At 41.3% G+C, this 19452-nt stretch overlaps 1 protein-coding gene across 1 annotated transcript in view; it reads left to right on the forward strand.

The window, feature by feature from the left end:
• The window catches only part of kiss1ra (KISS1 receptor a), a 107845-nt gene extending 90319 nt beyond the window's left edge, over positions 1-17526 (forward strand). The window contains exons 2-5 of the mRNA XM_070886745.1: positions 6335-6459; positions 7960-8095; positions 11812-12050; positions 14409-17526. Of these exons, the coding sequence (XP_070742846.1) occupies positions 6335-6459; positions 7960-8095; positions 11812-12050; positions 14409-14765 (857 nt within the window). The 3' untranslated portion in view covers positions 14766-17526. The remainder of the gene's footprint in view (positions 1-6334; positions 6460-7959; positions 8096-11811; positions 12051-14408) is intronic.
• Positions 17527-19452: the final 1926 nt, after the last annotated feature.

A 19452-nucleotide genomic window follows, 5' to 3' on the forward strand; every position in this document is an offset into this window, starting at 1 on the left:
TCTTAAAGTTTTTAAGTGATCTTAGAGTTTATACATGATAAAGTTTGGAAGTGATCTTAACTGAAAACTTTAAAGTTTGATACAAGAATATTTTTATTAAAGTTAAGTTAAGTACAAACAAATGTTTGTTGAACTTTTTAATAAAATATATTTTACATTATAACTGAATCATTTCCATTATTTATTCCATTATTAACACAACTTTTTGAAATAAACAAGAATCATTTCCATCATTTGCTCCATTAACACAACACAACATTACAGGACAGGCCCAAACAGTAAACACCGTCCATTTAGACTAGTTGCCTCAGCCTTCAGGCAGCAAAGCATTCACGAATGAGTTGTTGGCGCAAGGCTCAAGCAATCATTAAAGGGGCACAACGGCCTGCCCTCCTCTGCCATCGTGCTCCTGCCTCAGGTCGTTGTATGTCTTTCTCGTCCTCCTCTTCCTCCTCATCATCTGCATCTTCCTCATCATCACCCACTCTCTCCTCAGGTTGTTCTTCTACTACCAGCTGCTGCTGCCTCATGATGGCTAAGTTATGCAGAATGCAGCACACAATAGTGAACTGACCGATAATCTCGGAGTATTGCAAGTAGCCTCCAGCATAGTCCAGGCATCAAAAAAGCTGTTTCAAGATGCCAATGGTCCTCTCTATTATGCTGCGCATTGCAATGCGCGACATGTTGTATTCCTGGTCAGCTTCCGTCCGGGTTACACGTAGGAGCGTCATGGGCCAAGTGGTGAGGCCGTACCCTTTGTCCCCTAATAGCCAGCTCTGCCCTTCTGGCTGCTGCTGAAACATGGCAGATATAGTGCTCTCGCGTAGGATGAATGCATCATGGGTTGCTCCCAGGATATCTTGCATCAACTGACATGATGCAATGCATGTCATCACACATGAGTTGCACATTAATGGAGTGGAAGCCTTTTCTGTTCCTGCACATCTCACAAGGCGATGTGGGCACAATCAATGCAGCCCTGTACCTTTGGCAAGCCAGCAATCCTGGAGAAGCCCACAGCCCTTTCATGCATTGCCTGGGCAGTCATGGGGAACTTTATGTAGTCATTCCTCCGGGCATATAGTGCAGCAGTCACCTGCTGAATGCATATATGTGTTGCATGTTGAGAAATGGCACACACCTCCCCAGTTGTAGCCTGGAACGATCCAGATGTATACAATGAAAGTGCAGCTGTAACCTTTACTTCAACTGACAAAGCAGTCCTCCCAATGCTTCTAGGTTGCAGGTCTGCTTTTACTAACTCACAGATCTCAGTTACAACTTTTTTGCGGAAACGCAGCCTTCTGATACAGTTTGCAGCACTTAAGTGCAGGTACGAACGCCTGTTTCGATATACCCGATGTAGGTAAGGCCTCCTGCCCATCATCCTACGTGCTCAGAGGTTCCTCATGCAATGACGTTGAATCAATTGTCTCCTCCACAGCACCATCATGCAGAAGGCTTGCACAAGGTATGGCATTGTCAGTTTTGCCCTCATGATTAAGTTGTACTTTTGCAAGAAGCTCAAAATGGCAGACACGACAAGATTCTTTGTTCTCTCTCTCCCCAAAGTCGATGCCCTAGTATGAACCACACCCAGGTCTGAGCAGACACAATGATTGTGGAAAAAAAAAACTCCCCCCCCCCCCCCCCCCCATTCCGGGAGCTTCATTTGATGCATAGTGGCACAATGTAAGACTTATGCCTTCAGTTCGCCTTCCACACACCCCCACTTCCCCCCCACCCCCCGCCGGGCTTCTTTTCAAGCTGATCCCCCAGCCCCTATGTCTGGCCAAGGGACCAATTCTGCCGACCGATGCTTTGACCCTTGAGCCCGGTTTGGAGATGTTTGGTTGTGGCGTGGCACTTTAAAAAAAAATCAATACTTAAATAATTCCATGAAACTTCCATTTTCTGCAATTTAAGTTTGAAAAATTTAAGCTTAAGGATGGATATTTATGTGTTCTTGACTCCAAAGCTTTGCCTTAAAACAATGGCCTCTTTCAGCACCAATCTTTTGATGTGCGCTGGTTTTTCTTAAGTGCCCAGAAGGTTTTTCGGGATTGGTCACATATGCCATCCTAGGATAAATGTAAGTTGGCCAAACTTGCATAACTGTTACGCCCCCTATAACGCAAAAAAAAACTAACCTAAAAAATCGTAACTAACTGAGTTACGCTGGCGCACAATCTTTGGGGAAACTTGGATATTTAAATTTGGTCAACAAAAGCGGCGTGCACAAAAAAAAAGGTGCAAATCACACGGGAAAATTGAGCCCTATATTAGGATAGTTGAAGTCACCCATTATCACTACTCTATAATTCTTGCATCTCTCTCTAATTTCTCTGCAATTTTGCTCCTCCATATTTTTCCTACCAGAATACACCTAGTAGTGTAATGGCACCTCTATTATTTCTTAACTCTAACCATATAGATTCTCCCCTTGACCCTTCCAGGATATCCTCTGTCTCCAGCACTGTAATATTCTCCTTAACCAATGCTGCCATTGCATCTCCTATTTTTCCTTTCCTATCTTTCCTGAACACACTATATGCAGGAATATTTAATACCCAATTCCCAGATCTCCATTATTGCCACAACATAATTGCTGGAGTTCTTTGAGGATGTAACAAACAGGGTGGATAAAGGGGAACCAGTGGATGTGATGTATTTGGACTTCCAGAAGGCATTTGACAAGGTGCCACATAAAAGGTTACTGCTCAAGATAAAAGTTCATGGGGTTGGGGGTAATATATTAGGATGGATAAAGGATTGGTTAACTAACAGAGAACAGAGAGTCGGAATAAATGGTTCATTCTCTGGTTGGAAACCAATAACTAGTGGGGTGCCGCAGGGATCAGTGCTGGGACCCCAACTATTTACAATCTATATTAATGACTTGGAAGAAGGGACTGAGAGTAACAAAGCCAAGTTTTCTGATGATACAAAGATGGGAGGAAAAGCAATGTGTAAGGAGGACACAAAAAATCTGCAAAAGGACATAGACAGACTAAGTGAATGGGCAAAAATTTGGCAGATGGAGTATAATGTTGGAAAGTGTGAGATCATGCACTTTGGCAGAAAAAATCAAAGAGCAAGTTATTATTTAAATGGAGAAAGATTGCAAAGTGCCGCAGTACAGCGGGACCTGGGGGTACGTGTGCATGAAACACAACAGATTAGTATGCAGGTACAGCAAGTGATCAGGGAGGCCAATGGTATCTTGGTCTTTATTGCAAAGGGGTTGGAGTATAAAAGCAGGGAAGTGTTGCTACAGCTATATAAGGTATTGGTGAGGTCACACCTGGAATACTGTGTGCAGTTTTGGTTTCCATATTTATGAACGGATATACTTGCTTTGGAGGCAGTTCAGAGAATGTTCACTAGGTTGATTCCGGGGATGAGGGGGTTGACTTATGAGGAAAGGTTGGGCCTCTACTCATTGGAATTCAGAAGAATGAGAGGTGATCTTATTGAAACGTATAAGATTATGAGGGGGCTTGATAAGGTGGATGCAGAGAGGATGTTTCCACTGATGGAGGAGACTAGAATTAGGGGGCATGATCTTAGAATAAGGGGCCGCCCATTTAAAACAGAGATGAGAAGAAATTTCTTCTCTCGGAGGGTTGTAAATCTGTGGAATTCGCTGCCTCAGAGAGCTGTGGAAGCTGGGACATTGAATAAATTTAACACAGAAATAGACAGTTTCTTAAACGATAAGGGGATAAGGGGTTATGGGGAGTGGGCAGGGAAGTGGAGCTGAGTCCATGATCAGATCAGCCATGATCTTATTGAATGGCAGAGAAGGCTCGAGGGGCCGTATGGCCTACTCCTGTTCCTATTTCTTATGTTTATTATATTTCTATGTGGCTATTTGTGCCTGCAGATCACCAACCTTGTTTACTATGCTTCGTGCATTCACATATATACACTTTAAACCTATATTAGATCATCCTGTGTTCTCTCTTAACCTGATCCCACCTAACACCTATTTCTTACTTGAGTGCTATCTGTCTCTCCCAATCCTTTGTGCCCTTTGTTTCTCTTTTCTAATCTTACATCCCTAGTGCCCATCCCCCTGCCAAGCTAATTCAAACCCTCCTCAACAGCACTCGCAAACCTCCCTGCGAGGATATTGGTCCAGGTTTGTTGAGGTGCAACCCATCTGGCCTGCACAGGTCCCACCTCCCCCAGAACCGGGCCCCAATGCCCCAGGAATCTGAAACCCTCCCTCCTGCACCATCTCTCCATCCATGCATTCATCTGTTTTATCCTGTTAGTTCTATACTCACTAGCTCATGGCACTGGGAGTAATCCACAGATTACTACCTTTGAGGTCCTGCTTTTTAATCTCTTTCCTAGCACCCTAAAATCTGCTTGCTGGACCTCATCCCTCTTTCTGCCTATGTCGCTGGTACCAATATGGACCACGACTTCTGGCTGTTCACCCTTCCCCCTCAGAATGTTCTGCAGCCGCTCAGTGACATCCTTAACCCTGGCACAAGGGAGGCAACATACCAAGCTGGAGTCTGGTCTGCGGCCACAGAAAAGCCTGTCTGCTCCCCTAACTATGGAATCCCCTACCACTATTGCTTTCCCTGTCTTCCTCCTCCCTGCCACCTAACCCCTCCTGTACAGCTGAGACACCCGTGGTGCCATGGACATGGCTCTGGCTGCACTCCCCAAGGGAACCATTGCCCTCACCAGCACTCAGAACAGAATACTGGTTGGGAGCAAAATGCACTCAGGATTGGGTGTTGTCTGCAGATTATTTGGTGTTGTGGCTTTGACTGATGTGGTGCAGTCTGCTGGTTCTTCAATATGTTATACCACTGTGCCACTTGCAGCAGTGTACCTTTAATTTTCCAAACATTCCTGTAAATAGAGCTGGATTTATTAGTGAGATAGATTGCAATTACACCGCAAATGAATAGTGTTAGGCTTTATTACAGTGAATGGTTGCAAACACATTACTGCAATTGAGAGAGCAAGGATTATCAGAGAGCAGATTGCCTTTTGTCACACAAATCAGTAAGTCTTGTGGATGGTGTGGATGCATTTTTGATGTATTCACAATGGCTCAGGTTCCGTATAAATACAAACCAGACATCTCTCTATCCCGTGTCCTGTTCTCTCTCTCAAACAAATTCCGTTCTCTTTTCTTTTTCTGATTTTTTTTTCTTTCCGTCCTCCTTTATTCTTTGTGTCTTTCTTTCAGAATAATTCTAGTTCAAAATACCATTTCACAAATGCCTGCAATGTTTTTTGCCATGATGCGTGAGGCGTGTGATTAGAAAACTTTCAGCACTCTCAGTTTTACTGACGGGTGAATTGCTGCCCTCTAGTGGAAATGAAGAAGACGCCACTGTTATAGACAAAAAGCAAAAAACAACTCTGCGAATGCTGGAAATTTGAACTAGAGGACAGACAAAACTTTTCCTGTGCCACATTTGTACGGGCTGTGATTGCGACCAAACTATATTAATTTCCAACCACAAAGTTGTTGGACACCAGTTATTTTGTGTTGGGGTCCACTACACTGAGAGAGTTTGCGAGAGAATTGCTCTGGGGTTCATGCTTGATCTGCATCGATGTGTGCCATTTTAAACACACCATAATCCTCTAGCAGTGGCAACAAATTTTCAGGAGCAATTAATTTTGTTTTCTAGCACTGGCGCCTATGAACATTATGTGGGAGATGTGAGTAAATGCAAGAAATTAAGACATTAAGGTGCCAAACGTTTTGTGCATCTGAACTTATCCAAATTGTTAGATGTCTGACCTGAAAAACATATTTGGTATACAGACTTCGACCATTCTCTGCCACTGTGCTCTTTGATACAGTGGGCTCTTCCAGTTTGTTTCTTCACTTTTCACTGACATTAGGTTGAAGAGGCTGAAAAACAATAAATCCTGTAGTGTAGATGAACTAAAATCCAAAATAATTTGATAAAAGAGGACATTTGTGAACTACTGAGTTATGTTGAGGGAGAGTGGGGGTGTGAATCAGTGATCAATGTGGAGGTTGTGACCGAGCTGGAAAACACAGTTCTCGTATTCATAAATACTGACAGAGCCATACCTGGTAAGTGCAGACCTTATCTCAATAATTGATGATTAAAGATATGAATAATCAGAAATAAAATGGAGGTGCTGTTGTATGTATGAAACATAATAAATGACAGCCAACTAAGCTTCAGATGTGCAGATCTCCACTGACGAACCTCATGGACTTTTTATTTGTGGAAGTGATTCCCAAATTGACGGTGAAAAGCCATGCGGACTGACAAAAAGCTTTTGATCCTAATAATATTTTCTTTCTTGCTCAAAGCTAACCTGGCTGCTACAGACATCATATTCCTGGTTTGCTGTGTTCCATTTACTGCCACTCTGTACCCCCTACCCAGCTGGATCTTCGGAGACTTCATGTGCAAATTTGTCAACTACTTACAACAGGTAAGCGAGAGTACAAATGTTGAGAGGATAGGAACTGAAAGAAGCATATGCCCACCAGACAAGAATGATTGTGATGACTGATGCTTAGTGCTGCATCAATAGAGACATCGACTAGTTAGGAAGAATCAAGTTAATAAAGAAGGGAAACATGGTTAGAGCGAGCATTCTGTGTTAAAATAGCACACAAGAATTTGTCATAAATTCGTTAACCATAGTAAATCGAACCTTAAGAAGTCAAAATGGAGAACAAGTGAATGCAATAATGATGCTCTACGCCTAGATTTATTCTGGTTATGTGCTTTAATTGTGACCTAGGTTAGCATTCACTAAATGTGCTACTGACACTGACCTGGACAATGCATTTATACTGACTGAGGCACAGCTGTAAGTTGAATGGATCGAAATGCTGCATTTATAATTATTGGGATTAAAGTGTGTACTTGCACTATTAAATGAAAGCGGAACAGGACTGCAGTGGGACTGGGTAATGTTGCCCCACCCTTTCAGTGGATAGGCAAACGTAACTTTAACGGGGAAAGTATATAGAGGAGAAATTCATTATTGCTCCCTTTGGGAGCAGTAACTTTTGAAAGCCGGGAAACTTAGCGCCAGGCACTAATGTCTCTCTGCTCCCAAAAAATTGGCTTTAGTGTTCCTGCCCACTTTTAATGAAGATAATAAACAGTGCATGTTATCACACCTGAGGGAAATGGAGAAAGGGTGACTTTACCTGTATAGATTTGAGGGGTGTGAATAGAGGATTTGAGGGTTGTCATTAGATGATATAATGGAAGACCCAGGCCCACAAATAGTTCAGCATTCAGGAACCATGAACAAGATACCACTGAAAAACGCAAGAGTGAAAAAAATGCTTTTTTTACTTAGTTGAACACTAATTTCTTTGTCCCATTCAGCACAATAAACTCCTTGCAGTATCTTAGAGAGTGTCTGTTGGAATGCATCAAATTTAGATTGCTATTCAGCAAGAAACATTTTGTATAATCTGTAGTGAATAATTTGGTTAATGTGAATGCCATTGGGTAGAATGGTACTTATAAATATCAAGAGCAGGAGTCAGTTAACCAGTCAAAGATGTAATCTCGCCAACAATTCCCAAGAATGACCTCCCCAAATGGCTTCCACTCTATTCATAAAAGAGAACATAATTTACTGTTTTTTCATCTCCCCCACTAATGTTGCACACGCACACACTCTCACACTTTAATTTTGAAAAGGGGTTACTATCCCAAATGAATTTCTGAAAAAGGATTTCTGTAAAGCAGAACACAGGGAGAATATCTAAATTCAATTCACGGATTGAAAGCAGTCCTATTTTCTATCTAGACCTTTACTAGTTGGTTCTTGAAGTTCTCAGTTGTACATTCATTCTCAGGACCTGATTGTCAATTTGCACTCACCAATAACTAGACTGAATTCCTTCCTCATCCCAGTCATTGCCTCATAATGTAAGAAAGATGTTTATATATTTGTTTTCTACAGGTTACTGTCCAGGCAACCTGTATTACCTTGACTGCGATGAGTGCTGACCGATGTTATGCTACAGTTTATCCACTCAAGTCGTTGCGTCATCGTACTCCCAAGGTTGCCATGGTGGTCAGCATGTGCATATGGATAGGTATACTCTGATGTAACACTGTGGATGTGAAAGCATGTATGTCTATATTTGTGTTTGCATATTTGAGGATTAACAGAACTACGTCAATCAAAATTGTCCCTTCCTTTGTACCCAATGAGTACATTAGATGCTTCTATATTGGGGCCTTGTGTGAACCAGTTACAGTGGGGAGCGCCCCATGCATTTCATTAGCCTGGATTTCGCAGTCAGCGGCGAAGTGATGCCGTTTGCCGCTGACCTCAAAGAAAGCTGTGCACAAACTTTTAGCGGGCTCTGTGTCACCAATTTCATCTTTCCCAATGTTAATTTCATTCTGGCACCATCTAGAGGGGATCTCTGGCGTCCAGCACAGTGATCATCAAGCAGGCTAAGCAGCCAATCACATTGAAGAATTGTCAAAGACAGCAAACCAGGAAGTGAAAAGCAGGTTTTATCATTCACTTTTTAATACTTTTATAGAAAGCAAGATAAAGATTAGGACATACACATGGGATAAAGGTAGAAAGTAAAATATTATAAACAAACTTTATATTTTTTTCTTTATAATTTAAAAAATCTATAGACTTTTCATCATGGAATGTAAGGAATGAGACTGGTCAATATAAAATTAGTTTATCAGGGCCAGGGAGTTTGTTCAGCAGTAATTTTGACTGAGTGCACTGTTAAAAACCCAGTTATACCTCATTCAACAAGGCTTAACTAGTTCAAGGGTTTTTAACCGCAAGAATAGAGCGCAAAAAGTGGAAGTTCACGTCAATTCAGTGATTTTAATTGATTTCCTTCTGTGAGAACTAATACAGCGTACCCTGTGGAGGAGCAGGGTATCACTGACAGCAACTTCAAGATTTCCACATTTAACTGCACGTTGAGATTACAGAAGTTGCTCTCAGTTTCACAGGGTAATCACAGCGAACGCTGACAGTTTCGCTGTCACTACAACCACAAATTCTGGGCCAATGTCTTAGTTGATGAGGGGTTGATGAAATCAAAATGATACACATTAAACTGAAGCTACATTCAGATTTTTCAGGTGTTGTCATTAGCAGGGGCACGAACCATCAAGGTGATGTCAGTCTTGTGATGCTCATGCTTTTTCCTTTTCAAGGTATGTTTTCTTTCCTATTAGGGAAGCTGCCCTTTATCTTCCTTGCTTTCTTCCCTCGCAGTTCTTCCTCGATCATGCACCCATCTCAGCGGAGCAAGCAGCACAGGCAGTTTGTTATGAGATCACTCTCATTGCTACTCCAAACTGGCTGCAACGAGATGCCACAAAATGTCCCATTAGATATTCCACTGAGTGGAAGATGTCTGGGCTCTGCTCAGCATTTCCCACACCTGAGTACATAAACTCAAACCGCGATCTCCCCAACCGTGGTGGGTCCAAGGCATACGACATCAGTGGCAGGTCCCGGCTCTGCTGCAGGTTCCATCCCGCTGTCCGACATGTCTTTCCCCTGATTGGGCTTGTTAAACCTGCCCAGCGCGTTTCCCGGCCAATTAAAGGAATGGGTCTGGTGACGTAATTTCATGACATCGTCAGCCGGTTTCCTAAAGAGAACTTGTGCAAATTGATTTTGATATTTGTGCTGTCAGTGTTGTACAGCATTGAGGTGCTGAAAACACTGACACGCACTGCACAGAGGTGCATGGCTGCACCCAGGCTCTCCCATCACTACCTTCATATGCTTATGAAGAGAGTCACAGCATGCAGGGAGATTCTCTTCCCTTCCAATGGGCGGAAGAGATCTCCCCAGGAGACCAACACAGCCTGGTTGCACATTGCACAGGGCACAAGCAGGGATGTCGTCAGGAGGACCAGGCTGCAGTGGTGCAAACCTTTCAATGATCTCAGTAGATCACGAAACGTTACTGCAAAGCCACACTCAACCTCATCCTGCTGTGCCACTCATCACGTCCCTATCACTCTGTCTTCCCTACCCTACTCCTGCACATCCTTACTCACACCAACTTACCTTGCACCTCCACCCATCCCTCTTTATCTACATTATCACATCTCCATCTCACTCGCCACCACTGACACTCGTCTTCATCCTAGTCCGATCATACCAACTAACAGCACACAAGGGTAGGGTGTTTTAGCCATGTAAAGTTACTGTTAATATGTTGTTAAACATTGAAACCTTTATTTTCAACTCTTGGACAAATTTGTGTGCACCTTTGAAAGTGTCTTAGTGAGTTGCAGTGAATGGTGACACATAATGGTAACCCCCGCGATGATGATGAGTATGAAAGGAATGGCTTGGGCAGCGCAGGGATGCTTTATGGTGTTGGTGTGGGGTGGTGCCAACCTGGCATATCATGTGGCAGCCAAGGTGTGCAGCGCCAAGTGAAGTAAATGTGGCCAAGGTGAGGCCATCCCGGCCTTCTGGGCAGCAATGTGGTCGGGTGCTGATGTCCTCTGTCCTGTACTGCATCGGGTGATTTCAGAGAAGGTTGGTGTGCTTGTTGGTGCGGATGACGTGCCTGGTGCTGCTGGTGTTGGGGCTGATTGTGGTAAGATTCTGAGGACCAAAGTGAGAGAGTATAAAGTGCACCCATGCTGATGGAATAGACAGCATGTGAAGTAGAGATGACAAAAGTGATCGATCAATGGTGAGAGAGGGAATGAGGCCAGACTGCATGGAGACTTGTGTAAAGACTTGCAGCATGCTGAATCTGTTGTGGAAATGCAGTGAGAAACAGTTTGTGGCTGAGGGAAGATATCTCTGTAAGGTAGGAGCTTTTACTGTACATTTGAGCAGCTGATTCAATGGCCACTGACCTCCTGCCTCAGCTTCACTGACGAGAACGAGGCACAGTGGGAAACCAGTGGAGACCTGTGAAAGTTAAAAAGCTGGCAAAAAAAAACATTAAATGACTGTAAACAAGCTACTAATGATTTGAATTGGGGCCCCTGCCACTGCTTGTCGGTCTGCTCAGCGCTGGCAGACCCAACATGGGAAATGCAGGTGTGCGTGTTTTGACAGCGTTTTCCCGACCCGCAGTCAATCATTTAAAATTTCACAGCTGACCCGCCACCAATTGGGTCCGCTGAACACCAGCATGGAGACCCACCTTGGAGTGAGTTGGTTACAGAGTGAGGTGGGAACAGAGTGAAAATAGTACTTCCAATAGCATTAGGTGGAGAGGGAGAAGGGGGAACAGAAGAGTAGTTTAATTGAAATTTAACTAAAGAATAGAAGCTTAAAACTTAACTATAACTTTACCATTTATAGCACCACTGAAAGGGGCAGTGATGTGCGGTTCCTGCAGAATATTTAGGAGTTTCAGTAGCAAACGTTAACTTGGACAAGCATGTCTGCAGGAAGTGTCTCTAATTGCAATTATTTGAGCTCAAGAACTCAGAACTTTTGGCAAATTTAACTCAATTAATACAGTTATCTCTTCAGTTTATCATGTGGTAACCTCATGAGTGCAATTTTGTCAGTACAGATGCAAGAACTTCCTGTTCATTCTGTTAATAACATGTTTATTTACCATGTATAAGTAATTTTACTTTATAATATAAAGAATAACAAAATATCCAAACATAAGATTTTAAAGCGGTAATACATCGTGGAGGTTCTAACAAAATTAATAAATGGCATCCAAGTCTCTTGATTTAATGGCAGCCCTGTATTACCATCCCTGCTACATGGCATTCACCATATAGGCTCATGATTGATCTCAGTAACATCAGTGCCTTTTGATTCTAGGTTCCTTTGTTCTGTCTTTCCCAATTATTATGTACCAGAAGATTGAAAAGGGATACTGGTATGGACCTAGGACATATTGTGCAGAGGCCTTTCCATCAGATGCCCATCAGAAAGGCTTCATACTCTACCACTTTCTTGCTGTCTACCTTCTGCCTTTGCTCACCATCTCTTTGTGCTACTCCTTGATGATTAAGAGAGTCGGAAAACCTGTTGTTGAGCCCATTGACAACAACTACCAGGTATGTGCAGAGACTTGTGTAACTTTCTCCAACCAAACACTAAAAGTAAATTTTCCATGACACTTTAATCTCTATGTGGGGTATCTCTACCTACTAAGGAAAAAACGGACATGTGATATTGAAGTGGTGGTTTATGTTTTTGTTGTGTTTTTTTTCCCAACCAATCATGCTCCTTCATTCTTTTCAATCCCGATACTCTGAATACTTTTTCAACCTAAACTCAAACTTCAGTTGAATTTGATACAATCTGTGTTTGGCATTCAGGGGCTAGATTTAAAAAATAAAAGTTAACTGTCTGCTGTCTTGCAGGTTGTAATATTTTTGTATAGTAAACTGACACAACAAAAGAGTGCAGCCAAAGTGAACTGCAACAAGGACAAGTGGCCCACACAATTGACCTTGGCGGCTGCTGAGACCATAGGATAGGGAAGTATGCAATGGAGAACCAGCAAAAATACCAGAGTTTTCAAATGCCCAACAATTCAGGTTCAACTGATAGTGGCTAGATCTTCCTTTGAACTTCTGAATACAAAGAACAGAGTTACTTCGAGCAAAATGTCTGGGAGAAAGCTTCACGGGTAGGATGAGCTTGCTGGCAGTATTCCGCTGAGATGTTTTGGTGCAGCTGCAGCAGTTGTTGGGCTCCAGGTATAAATACTGAAATCTGGCTTAGCATTAGTAAGGCTTGTGGCATCAACTTGTAGACGATTGACAGCTTGGCTATATTTCTCCATTGTAGAGGAATAACACTGACATGGGCAAAGCCTTTTGTATCCAGTGATCTTAATAACTTTAGACTGGAGCAAGAAATAAATTTTTCTCTGCATTGTGCGAAATAGGATCACAGTATTCCGTCATTCTACAACAGTAACATTAGTGACTATGAGAACTGCGGCCAATGTTTCTTGATCATTTCTACTTTTTGTTTTGTTTCTGTGTACCTTGAATATGATTACAACCCAAAGAGCTGAAGTTTTGTAATTGGACAGAGCTTATAGTGGAGATAAGGGTGGATAGTATCAGATCAAGCTTTCTTGACAGAATTATTAATTTGATTGTTTCACCATTACAGTTAATACATCATTGTCCATGTCTATAGTGATTTTGTTACTGCTGATGTTTTAGATCGAAAGTCAATTATGTTGTAAAAGTGATAAGTGTAGAAGTAAAAGCCATTAGCAAAAGGTAAAATGTTACTTTTGATAACATCCATCAACAATTGTCATTAGTACAAATGAGCAGAATTGGGCCTTTCCTAGGAGATCCAGTAAGATAAATATCCATCAGTGCTGATTGTATTTGAATCTTCTAAAAATATATACATCTTATTCAATACCTCACCAGATGTTCTACAAGAGGACATCTTACAGTCAAATCAGGAAGCTATATCCTGCTAGATCCTTTGGAAATAGCAAGGGCTACTGCTCTGACTTTGCATAAAATAGTATGATTTCCAACTATGTGACTCGGCAGATATGATGCAAGATCTGTTAGATATTTATATTTGTTTCCAACATTAGGCGCAACCTTATTATTTCCTTCTTTGAGAAAAATGGAGCTACATGCCACAGTTATGTGGGTTAAGAAGAGTTTTTTTTTTACATACCACAGGTGCTAAATCACCTGAAATCTAAGGCCAGTTTTGAAAAGTTTTGTAACATGGCAAGGAATTACAGTATAATAAACAGAAAAATTCAATTTTGCTAATATTATGCAGTGTCATTTCACTAATGTATATCTGTTTTCAACTAGGTTCAGTCTTTATTCACAAATTTAACAAGTGTGTTGATTTACTTAAAATAATTTCCCAGCTTGAAGGATGGTTTCAGTGTCAGTTGGCCATGGAGCAGCCTTTGGGCAGGTTTGAAGACATGCCTCTGCTGTTGTAATGGAGTCACTCTGGGACACAAGCTCTCAGTGATATAATTGGAGCAGCCTAGCAGTGAAGGAAAACCCACTTGTCAGTTTTAATTTAATCTCTAAAAAGGGCAGTATTTTGAACAAAAGTGACCATCCCTAGACTTTCCTTCCCTTTTACTAGGTAACTACTTTATACATTAGTGCCATTGAATTTAAAAATAGTCTAACAATCAAGTTTTTGAAGAAGCACTGAAAGAAATATATAAGTTCTTGAGGGAGCAGGAAGCAGAGGATCTGGAATAGTTGCATGGCAAGATATGCATAGTCTGAGCAAATGCTGAGTCAAGCAAAATAGGCTGTGCATGCCCTTTTCTCAGTCCTTCCTTCTTTTGTTGCTCATTGGTCTCATTAGAATTTTTGTTTTACACTGCAGCAACTCAAATTTGGTACAATTGTCTTTTGAGAGTGTAACACTAATTTATATCTGTTTACAACCAGGTTCAACTTTTGTCTGAAAGGACAATGGCAATGAGAAGCAAGATTTCTAAAATGGTGGTGGTAATTGTGCTCCTGTTTACAGTCTGTTGGGGACCCATCCAGCTCTTCATCCTCTTCCAGGGGTTTTACCCACATTTCCAGGCCAACTATGCGACGTACAAGATCAAGACTTGGGCCAACTGCATGTCATATGCCAACTCCTGCATCAACCCCATAGTTTATGGGTTTATGGGAGCCAGCTTCAGGAAGTCTTTTAAGAAGGCTTTCCCATTCATGTTTAGACGGAAAGTGAGGGGCAACAACATGACCTCTGGCAGTGGTAATGCAGAAATGAAGTTTGTCACTGCAGAATCATAATTGTTATGGATTGTCGTGAATGAACATGGTTAAAGATGCACAAGCACAGACCATCGATTTGTGTGGCCCATAGAATTCCTAGAGGGCAAATATACCTTCAATAAAACATTTGTTTATTTATGGCAAACTTAGCAGAGCTCACCTCTATTAAGTCGCACTTACTAGTTTGGCCATGTTTTGTGGTTTGCTGTAAAACGTATTTTACCTTCAGAAAGATTTAGAAGCACAACTGAATCCTTTGTAATCAGTTTGCCAAGAAAAATTACCCTTGGATTTGGAATTCTGTAAACTGCAGATGGAAACAGCTAATGTGTAAATCTTTCGCCAAGGCCCATTAAGTCACTCCTTGAACAATTCAACCGAAAAGCATTAAAAAAAAAATCATAAAGCTTGGACTTGGAACAGACTTTATTTTTAGAGTTATATTTGGATCAAAAGTATTATAATGGAAATAAATGGGAAATGATTTGAACTTTTGGAATTTAATATAAGGGGAGATATAGGAAATAGCTCAATCCATTGAAATTTGACATTTAATTGGCATAAAAGAGAAGTAATTTGATTCACTGAAATTAGATGGAGAATTGATTAGGAAATGGTTTGATCTATTGGAAATGCATCCAATGGTGTGAATGGGAAACCTTGTGATCCACTGGGAGTTAATGGATTGCTCATTGAAATTTAACATGGTGAATATAAAGCAGGTTTGGATTAGAATTAATTCTGGTTGAAGGGTATGGAAATTGGTTTAACACATCGGAATTGTTTTGTTGTTGATACACATATTCTGTGTATTTGGGTCTTTGGGAGCTCATCACAATGTCTCATTATAGTTGTACCATTTCATCTGGGTGATGCAGATTCTTTTGCGATTTTGGTTTGAGTGATATTGAAGTAAAGTAAATAGGATCAATAAAGTTTTCAATTACTGGGATACCACATTCACATTCAGAGGTTATCAGACAGATTGATGGAGCCAAGAATATACCAAGTAAAACGTGATTTAAATTAAAAAGCAAATGCTACCAATGAACAGCCAGACCTTCTGAAGTCATCAGATAAATGGTGGGGAGTCCAGGCCATTGTAATCAAGAATTGATGGCAAGTTTGTTTGTGTTTTGGGATCATTGTTCTGTGCACAGAGTGGCTAAAGGAACCAAATTTGTTCTAATTTGAGGGAAAAGACTAAGGGCCCGAATTTGGTGAAGGCTCCCGTCCGCCCAATGCCGTCCAAAGGACCGCTGATGGCCGCCGAGGTGCCTGATGGTACTTTGGGTGGGGTTTTCATCAAAAAGGTCCTTCAAAGGGCGGCGGGTGGCAGATGAGGGACTTCCGCTGCCAATCTGGGCGGCAGTCGGCGGCAGTGGACGGTGAGTGCATCAATTTCAGGCCCTAGAGGTGGAACATTTTAATTTATTTTTAAATAATGATGAGAATTAATGAACTGAATGAGGAGTATTTTATATGAAGCACTAATCAGAAAACCAGTGATTACGACTAAAAGCTAATGAAGCCATAGTTGAAATATAAGTTAAGGAGTACATTTTTAAGGGTTGAAGGACAGACTGTTACTGAATGTGGTGAATTTGGGATATGGGTCGATCCCTGAATGAGGAAAGGGTTGAGGGAAATGTGCTGGGAGCAGGAAGGAAGTAAAAAGTGGTCAATGTACATCCTGAATGGTGATGTTCATGATAGATCGACCTCGGTGGGATCAATGTCCTTTGCTGCTTCCTTATGGATAAATAAAGAAACCAGAGCATTGTGAATTCTTTAATAGGACCCTGTCTCTCATAGATGTTAAATGTGAGTCAATGGATTGTGACAGATGTGTTGATCGTTGTTGACATGAAATCTGGGTACAGGAGCCCTTGGTTGGATTATCTTGGGTCTGACATGCCTGATTAGAAATACCATCTGATGAAAGAAAGAGCGTGATAAGGATAATATTCAGTTAAGCTGTGCTGCAATATATTGTGTACTGTATGTCTAATAATATACCACATTGTAGGAGAAATTACAAGACAAATATTATACAAATGTATCTGTCATTACACATTATTTCAGTGCTTTTGGTGAGTTCAGATTATTTTAAAAAAAGTTTTTAAGCTGTGGTTTTTTTTTACAATGTAAAACATCAAGTCAGTACTCTGTAATACTGAGAACCTCAATTTTCCTGCTTTATTTGTTCCTTACTGCCTGCGGTATTTTTATTTCCTGGGTTTTCTTTATCTGCCTCTGCTACGTTTATCTTTCTTTTGGGATGGGAATCTCTTGCATTGCCAGTGTTTTCACTTTTTATCGTCCCTGTAATCTTTGGTCGGCAGATATCTTCTCGTGAGTAAATTTAATTTTCCTCTAAACTGAACCTCACTCTGCAGACCTGAATCTTTTGGCTCATTGAAGAATGTATCCTACTGGCCCTGCTCCAAAAGTTAGCTAAAAGGTTTTTGCTGCCAATAATGGAATTTTGACCTCCTGATCCACCCTGATTATATGATTTTGAGGCTAGCCTCCCATTCCCATCCATCAAATGTCATCCTATTTTGGGAGTAAATTAGACATGGTTGATTGTCCCACAGTTGTATTTGCTGCTTGGAAACGAGTGGTGCTTACAATAATGTTATCATTGTCACTGATTGTCCTGACAAATTTTACTTTTTTATGAACAAGTAATGAAGAAAAGTATACACACATTGGAGAAGTTTACTCTGAAAGAATAATAACTTCTGCTGCAGAATAAACTTATTTTAGTGACTGACTCAGGGTTTTTGGATATTTCGACTGTTCCTTGGTCTGCTTAAAAACATGCCAGTAAACAAGGCATTGCCTTGTCAATAACAATAACTTGCAATATATAATGCCGTCAACGTAGAAAAATGTTCCAAGGCACTTCACAGAAGTGGAATCGCATAAAAATTGACACAGAGCCAAACAACAATAACACCTTGCATTTATATAGTGTCTTTAATGTAGTAAAACATCCCAAGTCACTTCACGGGAGCATTATCAAACAAAATTTGACACCGAGCCACATAAGGAGATATTAGGACAGATGACCAAAAGCTTGGTGAAAGAGGTAGGGCTAAAATGCACTCACTATTAGAGCCAAGGTAATTTAAACAGTGGAAGATTTGGGGAGATGGGGGGAGGGCAACGGATGGCAACAGATGGCCAAGGTAGAGTTGCACAGCAAAGGAGCTCTCTAGGGAGCTGCCAGCCTAGGAGCTAGGAGTTCTCAATCCAAAGCAAGAGATATTGGGAGAGGTGAACAAAAACTTGGTCAGAGTTAGGATTTATGGAGAAACAGAGAGGTTTAGGGAGGGAATTCCAGAGCTTGGGCTGAGGTGGCTGAAGGCACAACTACCAATGATGGAGTGAAGGGAGTGGGGGAGGCTCAAAAGACCAGAGTTGGAGGAATGCAGAGCCTACAGGCTGAAATGGTGTTCGGTATTTGTAATGAAAAGGCAGGACTGCATCTTGTTGCTTCTGATCTCAGATATGAGAGAGGCTGGGCGCTTTAACCCTACTCCCACCTCATTTGCATGGCTACATTCGTTATAACTCTTCATAATCCTCAAGATGTTGCTAGGCAACATAAAAGGGGATGGAGATCCAGAGTAACAGGTTTATATTTTTTGTCTTTCCCCAACTTCCCTTTTCTCATAGAATTGTACCTGGGAACTGAGCATTACACAGACAGAAAGGAAAAGAAATTCATAGATGTGGAATGATACAGCACGGAAGGAGAACATTCGGCTCATCATGCCTGCGACGGTTCTTTGAAAGAGCTGTCCAATTAGTCCTATTCCCCTACCCTTCCCCCATAAATCTGCAAATCTTCCCCTTTAAGTAGTTCCCCATCAATTCATCTATACCATGCCTTTGAAATCAATATAAGGAGCAGTTTTATGCTCCAAGCTTGCAGTGAGCGTAACTTGGCGAATCAGGGCTATCATTTTGTAGCCCTATCTCTGACCCACATTCCCTTCTACCACAGTTTCTCTGCAGTGAGCTTGGGATCACAGGCTAGTCCCTATAGAACAGAGCTCTAAAATCAACACATCTCAAACAAACTTTATCCATTAGAAAAGATTCCAGCTTTGATACCTACTTGGAATCCTGATGAAACCCTAACATGGTCTGGACATTCTCTTGTAAGAAAAGTCACCGTGTTTGCTGGCACAAGCACAATAGGCTGAATGGGCTTCTGTGTTGTATGATTATGATTCCGTTTAAGAGAATACTTGCAGTACGACGATGGCTCGGATTGTCAGCATTGTCATTGTATACTATAAACTAAGTAAAATGGGTCCATTGTAATCTGAACATTCTATAGTATTTCACCAAGATATTCTTTGACAATCCAGCTGTTATATTGGATCTGTAACCTGATGCATAATAGTGTGGGTCATGGAAGCATCTCTCTTCTTTGCTGATTTTTGTCAATAAGTATTGAAATAAGTTCTCTCCCTCAAAACTGCTCTCAATTTATCTATTGTAATCTATATAAGGTTGTACATGCTCCCACAACTTTTGTGAGACCGTTGCCGATCCTCCTCAACACTGCCACTGTTCTCAATATCATTGCTGCCCATTGCAACCCTGTGATACAAATCAAATAAATCAACAGCGACCACACAATTCTTCATGGATTTTTTTTAACATTCCTATCCAAAGTACAAAC

The sequence above is a fragment of the Pristiophorus japonicus genome, chromosome 8, assembly GCF_044704955.1.
Source record: "Pristiophorus japonicus isolate sPriJap1 chromosome 8, sPriJap1.hap1, whole genome shotgun sequence".
In the NCBI taxonomy this organism is placed as follows: Eukaryota; Metazoa; Chordata; class Chondrichthyes; family Pristiophoridae; genus Pristiophorus; species Pristiophorus japonicus.